Raw genomic sequence first — 20,659 nt, forward strand, 5'->3', positions numbered from 1 at the left:
GGTGTCGCTGTGCATGCTGGTCCTAGAGCAACAGAACAACCGGGTTTTCACTGGTTACCACGGCCACAAAGTGATAATTGGCTATATTATTTAAAATAAATGTTGGTCTTAATTTGAGGTTAGGCATAAAGTTAGCAGTGTGTTTAAAATTAGGGCTGAGGTTAGGTTAAGATTTGAAAATCAGATTTTAAAGAAGATAAATTGTAGAAATGGGCGGGATTTATGATTTTGTGGCTGTGGTAACTAATGACGACCGAACAACAGTGTAGAGGGGGAAGACGATTCGAATGCTGCTTACTTTGGTAAGAAGCGAACAGTTCTTCTGCAGGAGCTGAGAGTGCTGTGACTGTCGGCGTAGCAGGGTTCAAAGTTGCTTCTGATCCGCAGCTTTTGGATTTTTGCCAACTGGGATTGAGGTTGCTCTGTGAAAGCGGGCGAGATACAATGTATCCAAGCCTGCTCTCTCATTGCTCCGTGGTCCTCTGACGAGCTAAAACCCCACTGTCTATGGAGGGACAAACGAAGAGCGCAACGCTCAGGTACCAAGTACCCCCATTTCGGTTATCTGGGAGATGGTAACAAATGAACGGCACTGGAGGGAACATGGTTGAGAGGACCAGCAAATTTTTGTTGATCGTCGTCGGATCCGTCTTCTTCATGCTGATTCTATATCAGTACGTGGCTCCTGGGGTGATGAACTTCGGGTCTCCACAGGGGTACCTCGCCGAGGACAATATGGATATTTTCCCTACTCCGGATCCCCATTATATAAAAAAGTACTACTTCCCTGTCAGAGACTTGGAACGCACCGTTGATTTCGAGATCAAGGGTGAAGACGTGATAGTGTTTCTTCACATACAGAAAACTGGCGGAACCACTTTTGGCAGGCATCTAGTGCAAAATGTTAGACTAGAAGTCCCATGTGATTGCAGACCAGGGCAGAAAAAGTGTACATGCTACCGTCCCAACAGAAAGGAAACCTGGCTGTTTTCGAGGTTCTCCACTGGCTGGAGTTGCGGGTTACATGCAGATTGGACCGAGCTCACAAACTGCGTTCCTGGAGTGCTCAACAAGAAGGAAAACAAATCGAAAAAACTGAGGTATGTTGTTTTGACATTCCGTTTGCCATCTCATCAGTGGTGCCGTAGGCTATATTAGAATAAAGAGCCACACAACCACAGCCTATGCTGTTGACCCTATGCCCCACTCAACCCAGCGGGCGGTGTAAACACGGGCAATCTGCTCCCAACTGTGAAGTGAAAGTGGAAAATTACTGCGTTATCAACAGCTCTTGTAAACACCGATGGGATTCCTGTTCTGTTTTAAGTGGTTGCAATATCACACCAGGGTACATGTTCACATCGGTGTCCTCTGGAGTAGAAAGTACACTTTTGCCACCTTTTTATCATGACATTATAGGCTACTTAAATGTGTCTATTTCTATGACTACATTATTTAGCACACTGAACAATATAATGATTCTCTACGATTTTATCACATTGCTGTAGCTTACCTCATGGATTCACTTGACTTCAAACCTTTGTTGTTCATGGAGTGCTGCAAAAAAGCACACACATACCATGAATTCACACATTCTGGGTTTGGACCAGATATGGCCCACACCATGCTTCATAAATGCCCGTTTTCACCTCAATGTTGTTGAGATGTGTGGTGTCTGGCTGCAGTGCAAACTTTGCAGTTTTTTTTGTGTGACTTTGTTACACTCTAGCAACTTCCAATGCTATTTTGACAACGGAGACCCTCTGCAGAGTTCTTCCCATTCATTTGGGTGGTGCGAGGGTTTCCCTCTTGAGTGCGGGTCTGCTGGCACATGGTACCACAATAATCAGCATGCTCCCTAGCTGTGGACCACACTATTATGGGTGTAGTTTCACCTATCACTATTCTTCCAGGGCCATCTTTGTAGTAGTTTTAATGGCCAGAGAGTCCCAGTGCTGGTTTCTTTTAGCCACATTAACAATCATTAATAACCTAGTTAAATAAAGGTTAAATACGTTGTTTAAAAAATTAAAAAAAACACCTGTCCGTTATGTTACTATCAAATCATCATACAAAGTTAGGTAACATAATGACGGCACAAACGGTCATTCTGTTACGAAACTTTACATCTGCGCTGTTCTTCAAGTAAATGTGTTTTTGTTCAATTTAAAGTTCTATGCACAGCGATTTTTGAACTTTTACTATCGAAAAGCGATATCCCAAGTATAAATACAGTAAAGTACACACACTAAAGGGTAAAAAAACAAACACATTTTTCCCAAAATAGTGTGTGTGTGTGTGGGGGGGGGGTTAGACACAACTGCAAACTTCTAGGAGTAGGGCATTCAAGGAGTTTGTCTGATGATAATACTTGATGTCATCGGCCTTCCCCCTTCCTTGACGAACAATGGAGAATTAAAGAGGAAAGCCCCCCCCACTTGTGCAATGTCATGACTTATCTGGACCACCTATTGAGATGTGCCTTGTGTTAAGTAAATGAGGTGAAAAGCAGACTGGAGTGCCACTATCTTTGCAATCATTGGTTTTTGTTTGGCATACCTACATTTTTTAAAGTGAAAAATCTTGAGTCTCGGGATCACTATGCTACGGTGAAATTGCCCTCATGCAGTATTATGAAAGTTGAGCCACAGTTTTAGGAGCGCAGTGGTTTGGAACATAGAATTGTGTCTGGGGTAATCATTCAAAAGGCATGCCGCGTGCATGTTGCATACCCGTGTTTCCATGGCCAGTGTTAGTTGCCCTGATTCAAGGTCTCGTGACATGCTGTCAAATATGCATGGCGGTGAACAGTAATACATTTGGTTAGTTTTATTTTGTCGTGGCAGAAGGAGCCAACATCTGAGATTGGTTTATATTGGTTTACTGTTTTTTCTATGTACATTTCCATGTATATTGAGACATTCATATCTTAGAAATTCTTATTATATTTGCATGGCAATTTTTTGGAGCTTTATTTCCTGGGGGTGTTTTCATCTCTACCGTTGACCATTCAGTGTGAGTGATTGGCCTCTTTCCCTTATATGAGCTCTGGATACCACTGGCTATTGTTGTTCCAGTCTCTGATGTGCCTGTATCACGGACGCATTTTAATAACGACTATATCCCTCCTTTCCCAACCACAGTGAAAAACAAAGCCCTGGATTGTGAGCGCCCCAAAAGACATGAAAAGGGGCCTTTTTAGAATGCGGCACAATGGCCGACCATCACGGATGGTCCACCACAGGCTATACTGATGGAAATTGGGCATTTCATGGATGATTATGTCCAATCACTGGCTGAGAAGGGGGTAAAAATACAAGCTCAAGTGGTCTATTGCTGCACACTGCTGGCTGAGCGCATCAATTATGTCCTGAAGCGCGGGTCTAATCTGGTTCTGCTGCCAGCAAAGCCTCATAGTTATTACAGATGTGCATCACAACCTGCAGCTCTGACCAATAGAGCCACATCAACAAGTATCTCTCCCACCCACCTCTCTGTTTTTAACAACATGGATTGTGTGAGTGAGTTGGCTTACCCTTTGGCTTAATGAATGCACCACGTATTAGAAACCTGATTACGGTCCCCTCCAGCAGCTCATATTTTGTATTATATTCTACACAGCATGACATGGCATCTGTCTGATAATGAATATGCTAGATGCACATTACATTTCGCTTCAAAATAGACACATGATTATCTGTGTGGTAATGTGAAGTAAACATGAGCATGATGTTTAGGTACCTCAACCTCATCATTGCTGGGTTTGAGGGACTGGTCACAGCCAGGGCATGCTATTCATGTGTTTGTTTGCACATCTAATTCAGAACCTCTAGAAAAGTAATGCAAGTACTTCAATCAAATAGCCGATAAGAGTGATGATATCAATGCCATTTAAATTGTGTATTTGAAAAGAAAGAAATGTCCTAATCACATCATACAGGGCATTCAAAACCTGTCTGTTGTTTTGATCACTTTAATGACTCTTTTTTGCAGTTTTGAAAGTGGCTCCAGTAGACTGTGTGTATGCCTCGGATTAATCCTCCTTGTTAGTTATATGTGGGTAATGTGGTCATGTGATACTGATGTAATTCAGTGCAGGGCTCAGACTTTTTTTTAATATCCGCCTTTAATGGATTTCATGAAGGGGGCAGTAACTCATTATGGCCATCATAAAGTCCACAGTAAAGGCTCATTATCGGTGGCCGGCGCCCCCCCCACACACACACATTTTCTGCGCAAAAGCAACCCTCTTTTTGTTGTTGTTGGTCATAAGACTGTAAAGTCACCAGGGCATCACCTCAAAGCACATTTAAATGAGGAAATCTGTTCCCAAGTATTCCCATGCATAACTAGAGAGGCATATGTGATTTGTAATGTAATCAATGTTTGCCATTTTTCTGGTTTTGTCAAATGCTATGTCTGTTTGGGATTCTAGTTGTCAATTTACAGTGTACAAATGATTTAGAACTATGTTCCGGCCCCCCGACCATCCGCTCAAGGAAAAATCGGTTGAATGTAATTGGGGACCCCTGGCCTATATGTTATCACACGCACTCATGCATATATTACATAAACACGTGTACTGTACACACATGTAACAGGGGGGAAGAAGGTGATGAATGGGTGCTTTGGAGTTAATCTCCCTTGATGAAAGAGCCGTCTGTTGTATTAAGGTCTTGAAGGCTCTGAATGAAAACATGAAAAAAGATCCCTGAGTGTTCTCACAGCAAAACCTCTCTGGGGAGTAGGATTCTCAGGGTACTCATGAAATATCAAAAGTGCTTCCCTCAAGTGTCTTTTCCCCCCCCGAAGTCAAGCTTCATCACTGTTGTGGCAATAACAGCTGCAGTGAATGAGGTCTTGCGAGCCGACAAGTACCTCAAACTAACTGAGGCATGGACCATCACCCTATCTCATCACAAGTATGCTCATATCACCCATGTTAATCTCTTCCATATGTCATGGGTCATTCCACAAGAAAGAGGATTTTGACACCCACCATCTCGGATTGTTCTGAAAATATTTCTGTTAGAAACGGATAAGATTAGCATTCCTGCAACATTATTTTGTTGAAATATAATTTGATCTCTTGAGAAATTAAGCTAACTGATTGTATGCAAATTTGCCATTTTTTTATTTATAGGATTCATGTAATATTCAATAAATATATAGTACCTAACATCCGATTTAGACTTTTTTTTCTAACAGTGAGTAGGCTGACATGAGGAATCCAAAGAAATGGTCAAAAGCCACACAATTAGCTTAATTTCTTAGAGATCAAATCATATTTCAACAAAATAATGTTGCAGGAATGCTAATCATATCTGTTTCTACCTACAGAAATGATTTCAGAACAATCTGAGATGGTGGGTGTCATGGCTTGCTTAAATTACATGGAACGACCCTCATGTTTTCCTAACCTCCTTGTTGCCTTAAGCAGAAATGGGCCCATTTTCTAATCCGCTTGCATGATTAATTATAGAGTCCCTCAAGAATGAAGACAGAGTTGCCCAGGTGTGTCAACGCTTTTGCTTGCATTGGTTTACGTGGGTATGTGAACTCTGGCAGACCGAGTTTCTTTCACATTCTCTCAGATTCTGCAATATGTTTTTTCTAGAACGGCTGTGTCTGTATTTGCGTGGGACTGGGTCAGGAGAGTTGTTATACCAATTTTACAGTATATTGCCTAATCTGTGAAGTATGTCCTTCAAAATGCATTCAACAACATTTCCTCCCCCCACAGCACAAATGATTAGTTCCTGGAAAACATTCCCGACCTAGAAACAAGTTTGTCTCTACTCTACCAAATTCACTTACAATGGTTGATTATTTGAGCACTAATCTCTTAAGTATCCCTTGGCAACAGACTATTTTGATTCCCTGTGGGACTGACTGTCTTGACCTTTGTCTGCCAACAACAGAAAACATAATATTTAGAAAACAGGTACAATTACCCTATAGCCTTTGGGTTTTAATGACCCTCCCCGAGGAAGTTGCTGACACTATTTCAACGTAATTCCCTGTCCTAGAGAGAAAATGCACGTTTAGGTTCCAGCTCTGAAGAATGACAAAGGCTACTTATACGAATTGGGTGTGGGAATTTCCATGTGGAATTGATAAACATCAACAAATAGGTCACTGACGGCTTTCGGTGTAGCTAGCTAGCATGCTAACCTAATCTCGCTTTTTTGCACATTTTTATCGAGCGAGCTTATGTTATCTGTTGCATTTTTTCCCTTATTTTTACTACACCATGTTCAAAAGATTAGCCAGCTGGCTCTGGCTGATTCTGGAGCTGGATTTGTCAAATGCATTGATTTATGGAAATATTTGCCACCGATAGAAACCACTGGCCTATCCCTGAAGTCTGATATGTATTTTTCTACGTTGTGCAACGTTTGCCGGCTGCGGCACAGAAAAGCCAAGTCAGTCCATGCTCATGGTTCTCACAGGGGAAGTGAAATGATAGGCTACAATGACCTTTGAATTTTATTTTGTGGGTGCCTTTTCATTATCTGGTTTCTAGCTAACGATACACCAATGAAAGCAGTGGAGCATTTAGTGAAGCAAATCTTTAGTGGTCAAAAAACATTAATCTTGGGGGGGGGAGTAGGTTTGCAAAATGCTATCATATCATGCAATTATACAATTTTGTAAAATGGTCAGATACTGTATATGAATTTTTAATACAGACAAACTAAAAAATAAAGGAAAATTGACCAATTATCCAATGGATTATGGTAATTTTCACGTAAAAAAAGCAATTTGCACCCCTTGTTTTAATGTGCTCCATGGTTCAGGTGGCCAAGTGGACACAAGGCTGTTTGGCTCATCTCAGTCGTGAAGACGACTGACGTTGCATCTGTTTCTGATTAATATGCACTGCCAGGCTGAAACTAAATGTAGGCTGAAAAAATGTAAATGTCATATAGGAAAAGACACCGCATTTACACAGATTTTCACAAAGTGGGCAGTTCAGATTTGTCACTTCAAGCCCAAATATATCATACTTTGAAAAAAAACTATGATTTATTGACGTAAATAGTTGAGCAACATCATGGAGAAGATCTGGCCATCATCTTTAAGCTTTCTACTGGTGTGGCTGTTTTAAAATGGTCAGTCTAGTCTCTTGCGTTGTCATTTAGACAGACATCAACAATTCTTCCCCCTAGAAATTGAAGTGAAGAATTACAGTTTGTGGCGTTTACCTACTCAACCTGCACACTGAAGAGGATCAGTTTGCTGAAACATTTCTGCATAACTTGACTGCCGCGCGCATTTACAAATTTGGCCTCATGTTAATGAATAGAAAAATGTATTGTCCCTAAGAATGTCTTGTGTGAACAACGATTCGCTAATGCGCTGGTATTCCTGCGAAGGACAAATGTCGTCTACTAGTCCAGCAGCCCAGACTGTGCAACAACATTGGTGTTGAGTGTAACTACTGCCACAATAGCAGCTTGCCTTTCACCCAAGTGATGCCATTGTTCCAGATTTGCCACTGTAGCTTTTCTTGGAACTGAAGGTGATCTATTTCATCAAATTAAAGGACACGGTATATCCCCCAGATCTGATTATTAGTGAGTGGTTGTGGGGTTGGACATTTTATTGGATGTACCACACTTACCACCTCAGATTTGAATGCTGGTGACAATAATCATTAATGATCAAATAGACTAGTCACCTTGTATTTATTAATCATTAGGTGACAGATGCTGAATTGATGCAAATATAAAGAGAGACCCTAGATATTTAGAATAGCATATTCTACCATCCTCTTAATAGAACAGGAATTCAGTAGCCTATTCTAGATGAAGGATAATGTGTTGAGCTAGTAACTACACAATATCATCTATAGAGGCTCGGTGGGATAACGTGCTTGGTGTATTAAAATATAGGCTAGCTTGAGCAATGGACTTGGGCTGATTTTTCAAAAGGGGTCAGGAGGGTACGGGGGATGAGCAGATATAAATAACCTGTCAATTGGGGAATCCTCCTACCCCTATAATCCTGTTGAAAGGTGTTCCTTAGAGGTAATAATAGCACCGGTGGTTTACCAATGTGATTTAGTGCATGGCTGTGGGACAGGGCCCGGCCAGCGTGTGGCAGGGTATGGGGGCCATGGCTAAGCTACTAACGGGCTGTCTGTGGAGACAAATGAAAAGCCAAAGCCTCTCTGGCTTGCTTTCCCTCTGTGTGCAGTGTTTCCCCTATATGCATTTAGCAGTGGCGCAAATAATACTTTTCGGGATGGTAAAAGGTTTTCAGCAATGGTGGGAAAAGTACCCAATTGTCATGTTTGAGTAACAATAAAGATACCTTCATAGAAAATGACTCAAGTAAATGGGACTATTTTCCTGTCCTAATAAGAATTCAAAATGTAATGAGTACTTTTGGGTGTCATGAAAAATGTATAGGGTTAAAAAGTACATTTATTTAGGAATGTAAGGGAGTAAAAGTTGTCAAATATAAATAGTAAAGTACAGATGCCTAAAAAATGACTTAATTAAGTAGTACTTGAAAGTATTTTTACTTAAGTACTTTACACCACTGGTTTTCACTGTAAACTAAAATGACTAAAACCAGATAAAGCATGTAAAAAGATAATGGAGTATTATATTTTTTAATAACATCATCTTTGAGAACTAACATTCATTGTCCGGGAGAATATAAAATTCCAAAAATGTAAAATTCCATTTCGATGGCTTATGCCTTGTTCTTATGCTATGTCAAAAATGTGTTTAATTGAAGGAAATTAGCTTTGAAACTGACATTTTTCTCTCAGCCCCATGACAAAAGGTGTAGAATTGCAGTAAACTAGCTTTATTTAAATATATGTGTGTGTTATATAATATACATATACAGTTGAAGTTGGAAGTTTTACATACACCTTAGCCAAATACACTTAAACTCAGTTTTTCACAATTCCTGACATTTAATCCTAGTAAAAATTCCCTGTCTTAGGTCATTTAGGATCACCACTTTATTTTAAGAATGTGAAATGTCAGAATAATAGTAGAGAGAATGATCTTTCAGCTTTTATTTCTTTCATCACATTCCCAGTGGGTCAGAAGTTTACATACACTGAATTAGTATTTGGTAGCATTGCCTTTACATGATTTAACTTGGGTCAAATGCTTTGGGTAGCCTTCCACAACCTTCCCACAATACGTTGGGTGAATTTTTGGCCAATTCCTCCTGACAGAGTTGGTGTAACTGAGTCAGGCTTGTAGGCCTCCTTGCTCGCACACGCTTTTTCAGTTCTGTCCACAACTCTTCTATGGGATTGAGGTCAGGGCTTTGTGATGGCAACTCCAATACCTTGACTTTGTTGTCCTTAGGCCAGTTTGCCACAACTTTGGAAGTATGCATGTGGTCATTGTCCATTTGGAAGACCCATTTGCGACCAAGCTTTAACTTCCTGACTGATGTCTTGAGATGTTGCTTCAATATTGTCACATAATTGTCTTCCTCATGATGCCATCTATTTTGTGAAGTGCACCAGTCCCTCCTGCAGCAAAGCACCACCACAACATGATGCTACCACGCCTGTGCTTCACGGTTGGGATGGTGTTCTTCGGCTTGCAAGCTTCCCCCTTTTCCTCCTAACATAACGATGGTCAATATGACCAAATAGTTGTATTTTTGTTTCATCAGACCAGAGGACATTTCTCCAAAAAGTACGATCTTTGTCCCATGTGCAGTTGCAAACCGTAGTCTGGCTTTTTTTTATGACGGTTTTGGAGCAGTGGGCTTCTTCTTTGCTGAGCGGCCTTTCAGGTTATATCGATGTAGGACTCATTTTACTGTGGATATAGATAGTTTCGGACATGTTTCCTCCAGCATCTTCACAAGGTCCTTTGCTGTTGTTCTGGGATTGATTTGCACTTTTTGCACCAATTTACGTTAATCTCTAGGAGACAGAGCGTGTCTCCTTCCTGTTCGGTATGACGGCTGCGTGGTCCCATGGTTTTTATACTTGCGTACTATTGTTTGTACAGATGAACGTGGTACCTTCAGGTGTTTGGAAATTGCTCCCAAGGATGAACCAGACTTGTGGATGTCCACAATTTTTTTTCTGAGGTCTTGGCGGATTTCTTTTGATTTTCCCATGATGTCAAGCAAAGATGCACTGAGTTTGAAGGTTGGCCTTGAAATACATCCACAGCTACACCTCCAATTGACTCAAATGATGTCAATTAGCCTATCAGAAGCTTCTAAAACCATGACATAATTTCCTGGAATTTTACAAGCTGTTTAAATGCACTGGAAACTTAGTGTATGTAAACTTTTGACCCACTGCAATTGTGATACAGTGAATTATAAATGACTTGTGTCATGTACAAAGTAGATGTCTTAACCGACTTGCCATAACTATAGTTTGTTAACAAGAGTTTTGTGGAGTGGTTGAAAAATGAGTTTTAATGACTCCAACCTAAGTGTATGTAAACTTCCGACTTCAACTGTATATAATGCTATTTTACCTTTTCTTTGTTTTTTAAAAACATTTGAAAACAAACTTTTATACATGTCAACTACAACTTTTATAGACACATAAAAACAACGACTACATTAGTTTACACTGCATTTGAAAGTATTCAGACCACTTGATTTTTGTCCACATTTTGTTATGTTGCAGCCTTATTCTAATATGGATTAAATTGTTTTTTTCCCCCTCATCAATCTACACACAATACCCCATAATGACAAATCAAAATAGGCTTTTTTGAAAATGTATAAAAAATAAAAACTGAAATATCACATCTACATAACTATTCAGACCCTTTACTAAGCACTTTGTTGAAGCACCTTTGGCAGCGATTACAGCCTCAAGCCTTCTTGGGTATGATGCTACAAGTTTGGCACACCTGTATTTGGGAAGATTCTCCCAATCTTCTCTGCAGATCCTTTCAAGCTCTGTCAGGTTGGATGGGGAGCATCGCTGCACAGCTATTTTCAGGTCTCTCCAGAGATGTTCGATCAGGTTCAAGTCCGGGCTCTAGCTGGGCCACTTAAGGACATTCAGAGACTTGTCTCGAAGCCACTCCTGCGTTGTCTTGGCTGTGTGCTTAGGGTCAGTCTCCTGTTGGAAGGTGAACCTTCACCCCAGTCTGAGTGGCTGAGCGCTCTGGAGCAGGTTTTCATCAAGGATCTCTTTGTATTTTCTCATCTTTCCCTTGATCCTGACTAGTCTCACATTCCCTGCGGCTGAAAAACATGTCCACAGCATGCTGCTGCCACCACCATGCAGTTTGGCATTCAAGAGTTCAATCTTGGTTTGATCATGTGCCTTTTACTGAGGAGTGGCTTCCGTCTGGTCACTCTACCATAGACGCCTGATTGGTGGCGTGCTGCAGAGATGGTTGTCCTTCTGGAAGGTTCTCCCATCTCCTCAGAGGAACTCTAGAGCTCTGTCAGAGTGACATCAGGTTATTGGTCACCTCCCTGACCAAGGTCCTTCTACCCCGATTGCTCAGTTTGCCCAGGCGGCCAGCGCTACGAAATTTCTTCCATTTTAATGATGATGGAGGCCACTGTGCTCTTGGGGGACCTTCGCAGCTGAATACATTGTTTTGGTACCCTTCCCCAGATCTGTGCCTTTCAACACAGTCCTGTCTCGTAGCTCTACGGACATTTCCTTCGACCTCATGGCTTGGTTTTTGCTCAGACATGCACTGTCTACTGTGGGACCTTATATAGACGGGTGTGTACCTTTTTCCAAATCATGTCCAATTAATTTACTTTACCACAGGTGGACTCCAGTCAAGTTGTAGAAACATCTCAAGGATGATCAATATAAACAGGATGCACCTGGGCTCAATTTCAAGTGTCATAGCAAAGGGTTTGAATATTTATGTAGATAAGATATTTCTGTTTTTCATACATTTGCACAAATTTCTAAAAACCTTTTTTCACTTTGTTGCATTGTGTTGATTGAGGGAAAGCATTTATTTTATGAATTTTAAGACTAATGTAACAAAATGTGGAAAAAGTGAAGGGGTCTTAATACTTTCCGAATGCACTGTACACTGGATTAAGAATACAAACTGTATTAAAACTGTAAAATACATGTTACATCTGCCCCATTGCAAAATGAATAGAAATGTGGAAAATGTGCTTTAAAACAGCAGTATTCTGGCTCTGCCACCAAGAGGAGGGCCTCTAAAACCGCACAAATCCTAGTGAAAACAGTGTGTGTGTGAGCGAGCGACTGGTTTTAACCCAACCATATTTTACGAGTAAATTCTTTACTGTGGGATCTTGACCCCCGAGTGTGTTATCCTAACCCTGTAGCACGTGTAGACAACAATCTCTCTTGCTCATTTCTTTACCCACACTGTTCTGCTAATAAGAAAACAAAGTGCTTATCCAGATGATGATGTGTTCAATAGCTGCTGTTTATTATTTTTTTTAAATGGCCACAGTTAGCATGTGTGGTCAGTCTGGGCTTTTGACTGTGGTAGGTTCTTTAGGAGAGGGCATTTAGCTGACTTGATTAAATTGCCCGAGCCATTGCCCGAGGCATTTGTCAGGCTATCAAGTGTTTCCCCTGGGTCGTGGCTGAAAAATCATTACCGCCACTCCAACAAATAATAATTTTCGGGATGGTAAAACGTTTTCAGTGTAAACTTAAACGTCATTTTAGAGAATATGGCAGTACATCAAACCGACCTCACAACCGTGTAACCACGCCAGCCCAGGACCTCCACATCCGGCTACTTCACCTGTGAGACCAGCAACCCTGACAGCTGATGAAACGGTGGGTTTGCACAACCGAAGAATTTCTGCACAAACTGTCTTAGGGAAACTCCTCTTCGTTCTTGTTTTCCTCACCAGGGTCTTGACCTGACTGCAGTTTGGCGTCTTAACCAACTTCGGTAGGCAAATGCTCACCTTCCATGGCTACTGGCACACTGAAAAAGTGTTCTCTTCACAAATGGCATCGTTTGTAGTTTGCTGATGTTCACAATGTTGTGAACAGAGTGCCCCATGGTGGCGGTGGGGTTATGGTATGGGCAAACATAAGCTACGGAAAACAAACACCATTGCATTTTATCAATGGCAATTTGAATGCACAGAGATACCGTGATGAGATCCCGAGGACCATTGTCGTGCCATTCATCTGCTGCCATTACCTCATGTTACAGCATGGTAATGCACGGCCACATGTTGCCAGGATCTGTACATAATTCCTGGAAGCTGAACATGTCTCAGTTCTTCTATGGCCTGCATACTCACCAGACATTTCACCCATTGAGCATGTTTGGGATGCTCTGGGTCGAGGTACGACAGCTTGTTCCAGTTCCCGCTAATACCCAGCAACTTCTCACAACATTGAAATGTAGTGGGACAACATTACACAGGCCACAATCAACAGCCGGATCAACTCTATGCGAAGGAGATGTGTCGTGCTTCATGAGGCAAACGGTGGTCACAGCAGATACTGACTGGTTTTCTGATCGACACACCTCTTTTTTTTTTTTAAAGGTATCTGTGACCAACATTATTTTAGAATTGCAGGAAATTCGAATTAGCTCCAGGCAAAAGTTCAATTTCTTCAGCCATTCCTGAACCTGCTGCGACCAAAAAACAAGCTACATATGGACAGTATCAAAACAAATGATCTAATTATTCTGTCTCTTCGCAGCAAAATCTGCGCTGAATTTGCCACCCCTGCTAAAAAAGAAATCTAGTGGGCTATCCGCATTAGCTTCCATCCATGAGGACGGCCACCCCAGCCACACATTCCAAGTAATTGGGAGTCTTAGTCACTCTCACTCCCACCCAATCCCCTTTGGCAACAGTGCATGAACTGTTCAGTCAAGTATGGCCTGCCCGCTATAACACCATTAGCTTTGAGGAGAAACTGCTTAAAGTGGCTAAAAAGGGGAGAAGATAGGAGAGGGAGGATGGCTTAATTGAAGTAAATTATTGAAGAGGCCCACTTCACCACTGCCAATAAGCAGAAGGAGGTCAGACCCAAACTATTTTAGGTCTGACTCCTCTGGATTTAATTTAGCTGCTCCTCTGAACCTTGTTTTGCTCTGTCTCTGAGCAGAGTGGAGAGAGGGGTCTGTGCCACGGCATCTTGACAATCTATTTCAAGCTTATATTTGATTTCTGTCGTTATGTATTGGAGAGTGCGGGTCTTCTTGCCGTGCATCTGTTGCCAAACCTTCAGTTAGTGGGTTAGTCAGTCAGGGGCAAGCTAATACGGTCATTGGCGCATCTGAGCGTTTGGCTTCAAAATGGAAGTGCAGATGGAAATGGAATGCATAATGGGATTTCATATCAGATAGCGCCCTTTGTGCCCTATTTGTGTGCGGTCAATCCGCCTGCAATGGTTTTTCTCGTATTACGATAACCTGCTAACCAAATGCCAGTATTAGCCTACCTCACGATAACCTGCGAACTGGATACCAGTTGACAGTCTTTAGGTCACCCGAGTTTCGCCTAAATCATTTCTCCCCGTCGAATCCGTCTGACCTGACTTTTAGGCGAGCCCAAGGCACCGGAGCAAAGCCATGGCTCTCTGAGCCAGCGCCAGCATAGTCCTCGTGTTAATCCTATCAGATCAGTGGGGATTAAAGGCCGTCGGCACCAAAGAAGGCTCTGCGGCTTTGAAAATCCTTCAGCTTTGTTTGCCTGGGCAAGGATTGTACAGTGTTCACTGCTCTGTTGCTGTGTACATGTAGGCCTATACTGTATACAAGACAAGTTAGTAGTAGTTTATGTTTTAGGCAGTAAATCCAGTACATGCCTAAGGAGGAGGAGGATTTCTTTTGATTATAGAGTTGTGGAATATTACAGCATAAGCGATGCACTAATAACAACGTGAGAAGACACTGGGCTTAGATCCACCTGTTCGACTTGATCCTCTAAACAAATCATTTCATACTTGCTTGCTATGTTCTGATTGAGAAACATTTTACCGGTGTTAGCTTATCTCAAGGCATGCTATAATGGCTTACGTTGCTCAGCTCACAGATTCTAGGCTTTCTTTAACATGGTTCATCATAAACTCACTAGGAGGACAAGGACAAGAAATGTGCCTGATGAGTACAGGGCATTAGGAAAGTATTCAGAACCTTGTGTTATGTTAGAGCCTTATTCTAAAATGGATGAAATATTTTTGTCCCTTCAATCAATCTACACGCCATAACCCACAATGACAAAGCAAAAACAGATTTTTGGAAATGTATTAAAAATGATGATTGATGATGAAAACATGATTTACACAAGTATTCAGACCCTTTGCTATTAGACTCGAAATTGAGCTCAAGTGCATCCTGTTTCCATTGATCATCCTTGAGATGTTTCTGCAACTTGATTGGAGTCCACCTGTGGTACATTGAATTGATTCGACATGATTTGGAAAGGCACACACCTGTCATAAAGTCCCACAGTTTTCAGAGCAAAAACCAAGCCGTCAAAGGAATTGTCTGTAGAGCTCCGATACAACAGGATTGTGTCGAGGCACCGATCTGGGGAAGGGTACCAAAGAATGTCTGCAGCATTGAAGGTTCCCAAGAACACAGTGGCCTCCATCATTCTTAAATGGAAGAAGATTGGAACCACCAAGACTCTTCCTAGAGCTGGCCGCCTGGCCAAACTGAGCAATCTGGGTAGAAGGGCCTTGGCCAGGGAGGTGACCAAGAACCCGATGGTCACTCTGACAGATCTCCAGAGTTCCTCTGAGGAGATGCGAGAACCTACCAGAAGGTAAACCATCGCTACAGCACTCCACCAATCAGGCTTTTATTGTAGAGTGGCCAGACGGAAGCCACTCCTCAGTAAAAGGCACATGACAGCCAAAAGGCACCTAAAGGACTCAGACATTGAGAATCAAGATTGAACTCTTTGGCCTGAATGCCAAGTGTCATGTCTGGACGAAACCTGGCACCATCCCTATGGTGAAGCATGGTGGTGGCAGCATCATGCTGTGGGGATGTGTTTCAGTGGCAGTGAATGGGACACTAGTCAGGATCGAAGGAAAGATGAACGGAGCAAAGTACAGAAAGATCCTTGATGAAAACCTGCTCCAGAGCGCTCAGGACCTCAGACTGGGGTTAAGGTTCACCTTCCAAGAGGTGAACAACCCTAAGCACACAGCCAAGACAACACAGGAGTGGCTTCGGGACAAGTCTCTGAATGTCCTTGAGTGGCCCAGCCAGAGCCCGGACTTGAACCTGATCGAACATCTCTTGAGAGACCTGAAAATATCTGTGCAGCGATGCTCCCCATCCAATCTGACAGAGCTTGAGAGGATCTGCAGAGAAGAATGGGAGAAACTGGCACACCTGTATTTGGGGAATCTTGTAGTGTCATACCCAAGAAGACTCAAGGCTGTAATCGCTGTTGAATGTTCTTCAGCAAAGTACTGAGTAAAGGGTCTGAATACTTAATTGTATTTTATTGTACTTTTACCCCTTTTCTCCCCAATTTTGTAATATCCAATTGTGCGCCGGCTCATGGGTCTCCTGGTCACGGCCGGCTGTGACACAGCCTGGGATCGAACCCGGGTCTGTAATGATGCACACCTCTGTGCCACTCGGGGTGCACCCAATTTCTTTTTCTTTATAATACATTCGCAAAAATAAAATGAACTGTTTGTGCGTGGTTATCATAGAAATGTAGTGCCCTTAGTAGTGTATAGATTGATTAGAAGAGAAAAAAAAACGAATCAATTTTAGAATAAGCCTTTAACGTAACGAAATATGGAATGTCAAGGGGTCTGAATACTAACCAAATGTGCTGTGTGGTTAACCCACAGAAATCTGTAACAATCTAGAAAGAGCATGCCGGCGTGTGAATGACCCAGCCATAGAAATTGATTCTAGTTTCAATGGACCCAGCTATCATTCCTGAGCGCTACTGTTAAAGCTTTTCTGTAATATAGCGTTACCATGAAATGCCCCAGAAAATGTGGCTAGATATCGACCTCGGTCGCTAAACACACGACGACACACGTCGCTAAACAGAAACATTCAATTAATCCCCGCCTTATCTGTTTGCTGAGTTAGACAGAAGAAAAGCAAGCAGCATTGACTTTCCCCAGGCCATTGCACAAACAAGCCGCTTTTACCTCTTTTAGATCTATCAATTGAAGATATACCTGACTTAACTGTAGCAATTTGAAGAAACAAGGCTTAAGAGCTCTGTTAAGGGTTATCATTTTCTGTCGAGCCATTGACTGATTCAACCCAATTGATTCTCCTTGAGTAATTCTAGCCTCCTTATAGGCTCTATGTGCCTATGATTGACAGCTCACGGAAAATGTTGCCTCATGATATCTCCACTGTCAACGCTGCCATCGATTACAGTAGATATCATATAGGATTGCCTATCTTATCAGTGCAACATGTCAGCAAGCCTTTGGAAAATGTCATTCCCATTGGCTTTTTTTGCTAAATGAACTTGACCTTGGTGGTGGGGTGTCTTTCTCAAAAGAAAATATTTGAACCAGGCCTTGATGGAGTGGCGTTCTGTCTTCTATCACACGCCGGCTAACTTGTTGAAAAATGGCACCCGGTAGTCATTTATAGCACAAAGACATGGTAAATGGGACATCTTCTGTGTGCACTAAATTGATTCTCCCGACAAGGGACAAATTGCAATGAGATGACTGATTAGCCGGAAAAGGGTTCTTTAATTAGGACTTTGTGGCCTTAACGTACGAGTTTGAAGGACAGCGTTGGAGCGATCATCGCATGATTTGGTTGTGTTCATGAGTTGACAGTGAAATAACAACTGATTTTGTAGCTTTTTCTCTACTCTCTTCCCCATCTTTTTTTCTGTGACCCAAACTTGAATAAAGAGTCCTCAAATGGTTCAGTCTAATAAAAGATAAGAGGCCTATCACATTAATCTGAGGTAATGTGTCTCCTCCAACTCCCCTGGAAGGGTAAGGTCCTCAGAGGCCACCGCTGTGTCAAGGAAACACTCTGATGGGAATTGAGCACATGCCAGCAGGATGTCAAATAGTTCGCTTAGTTTCGGTTTATGTGACTAAACAGGCAAGTATAATGTAGAGAGTCATTGTACTATGTAAACCGCTATAGAATTATATTTTTCATAAGTACAAATATTGTATTTTCAGCTGTTTGAAACTGGTGTACAAAACCGAAAGTAAAAGACGCAAAAACAAAACTTAAGAATGGGAAGCATAGAAAAAGTGCACATAGAACAGAGCTACCGCTTCTTAGACTTGATTTTAATGAGAAAGAAATGTGTGTTAGATATGTGAATTTGGTCGGGTCGCCCAAAAAGTTACATATTGCTGCTTTAAGTGTTCATACCCCTGAGTCAATAGAATATAATCAATAGAATCAAATTTGCCAGCGATTACGACTGTGAATCTTTATGGGTAAGTCTCTAAGAGCTTTGCACACCTTGATGGTACAATATTATTACAATTCTTCAAGCGCTGTCAAGTTGGTTGTTGATCATTGCTAGACAGCCTTTTTCAAGCGTTGCCATAGATTTTCAAGCAGATATAAGTCAACTGTAACTCGGCCACTCAGGAACATATGCTGTCTTCTTGTTAAGCAACTCCAGTGTAGATTTGGCCTTGTGTTTTAGGTTATTGTCCAGCTGAAAAGTGAATTAGTCTCCCAGTCTCCAATTTATTAGACACATTTTATGCCGTTTTACTTTTAGTACCTAAATGCAAACAGGGTACATGTTTTTGGCATATTCTGTACAGGCTTCCTTATTTTCGATCTGTCATTTAGGTTGGTATTGTGGAGTAACTACAATGTTGTTGATCCATCCTCAGTTTCCTCCTATCACAGCCATGAAACACTGTGACGGTTTTAATTGGCCTCAGTGAAATCCCTGAGTGGTTTCCTTCCTTCGGTGCCGTTCTTTGCTAGGCATTGGAAAACCTCCCTGTCTTTGTTTGAATCTTTCAAATGAACTGCTCGCCTGCAGGACCTTACAGATAAAATTGTTTAGGGTTCAGGTCATTCAAAAATCATGTTACACTATTATTGCAGAGTAAGTCCATGCAATTTATTATGTCTTTTTAAGCACATTTTTACTCCTGAACTTATTTAAGCTTGACATAAAAGGGTTGGATACTTATTAACTCAAGACATTTCAGCGTTTCATTTTGAATTAATTTAAAACTTTTCTTAAAACATATAATTCCACTTTGACGTGATGGGTTGTTGTGTGTAGGCCAGTGACACAAATCTCAATGTAATCCTTTTTAAATTCGGGCTGTAACAACCAAATGTGGAAAAAGTCCAGGGGTGGGAATACTTTCTGAAGGAGCTGTACATGACCCATAGGGCTGATAGTTGCCAGGGATCTCATAATACGATATTATAACAATACTTAGGTGTCGATATGCATTGCGTTGCTAACGATTCTATATGTATTGCGATTCGATACTGTTATTTTTGTTGCGATTCGATGTTCCAAACATATTGCTCACCATATGTCTCCGGCGGAGGGACAAGAGGAGAACCACGAGAGAACGAGTTTTGATCAGTCATGGAAAGAAGTGCTAAAAACAAATGGGATTTTTGGTGCAGGTACAGCAAACTAGCGCAAAAATAATATTGCTATACCGTCAGAAATAATATCCCGATATGTAACTGTATCGATTCCCCCCCCCCCCATCACTAATGACCTACAACATGGTCAAACAAGTTCATGTTTCTGACATTTTAAGACTGCTTAACATTACATTACATTACATTTAAGTCATTTAGCAGACGCTCTTATCCAGAGCGACTTACAAATTGGTGCTTTCACCTTATTGATTTACTGTAGAAGCACAGAGTTGCCGCAAGTCGCAAAAAAAACAGGAGCTGCCTCTGCTAACGTCATTTCTGCACAATTTCAACATCCTTCAATCACCTATGCTTAGACTAACACAGTGACAACTTGCATACCGAAAACATTGTAGTCCAATCAACGTAAGCTAAATATCATGTGGCTGTCCATGGTGCTGATTCCTGTGTGTGTGCGCATGTTTTGTTGTCGTCCTAGAAAAGGCTACCTGTCTAAAAGGCTTTTTAGTTAGCCTATCTTTAATTGGCAACGATGAGCCAGCTAGTTAATGTTAGCCTACTACATCTAGCTACATATTGAACTTCCGTTCTCTCAGGCCAGGGGCACAATGTATGAATTTATGGTTGAATCAGCATTATTATCATTGGCCGGTACACCAAGTCCAAATCCCTATCTCCATTCATGGTTGCCCGAGAGGACGACGACACAACAAGATGCAACAATTCACGTTTTTTTTTCTGTCATTGACGTTTTGCCTGTGATGTGAATGGTGTGAAGCCAAATTCAATCTGGTTTCCCTCGACAATTAATTTTTTTGGTGCGCCAGGACCATTCAGAGTTGGGCTCACTCAGCTTAACTCAACGCTGATTGGCTATTCTTTTAATAATAAAGAAATATCAGGGAGGCCAAATGCTTGCTTGCTTCCCTTGCTATTGAATTCAGCGCTACTGGCGGCAACAATGTCATACTGTTTTTGACCAGACAGCATCAGATAGATGGGCTACACATACTGAGACAGAGGGACGCTGTTTTGCTCAATCGGATGCTTTCTCTGGTGACATACATTCAGCCACTTGTGGAATGAAGGACAAACACAGAGAGAGAGACTAAATAAAAATGATTTTATATTATTTA

At 41.6% G+C, this 20,659-nt stretch overlaps 1 protein-coding gene across 1 annotated transcript in view; it reads left to right on the plus strand.

Annotated features, from left to right (window-relative positions):
• The first annotated feature begins 264 nt into the window (after window positions 1-264).
• Window positions 265-20,659, plus strand: part of LOC115130178 (heparan-sulfate 6-O-sulfotransferase 1-B) — a 99,279-nt gene continuing 78,884 nt past the window's right edge. Inside the window, exon 1 of the mRNA XM_029661039.2 lies at window positions 265-1,100. Coding sequence (XP_029516899.1) covers window positions 583-1,100 — 518 coding nt within the window. The 5' untranslated portion in view covers window positions 265-582. The remainder of the gene's footprint in view (window positions 1,101-20,659) is intronic.

The sequence above is a fragment of the Oncorhynchus nerka genome, linkage group LG6, assembly GCF_034236695.1.
Source record: "Oncorhynchus nerka isolate Pitt River linkage group LG6, Oner_Uvic_2.0, whole genome shotgun sequence".
NCBI classification, from domain to species: domain Eukaryota; kingdom Metazoa; phylum Chordata; class Actinopteri; order Salmoniformes; family Salmonidae; genus Oncorhynchus; species Oncorhynchus nerka.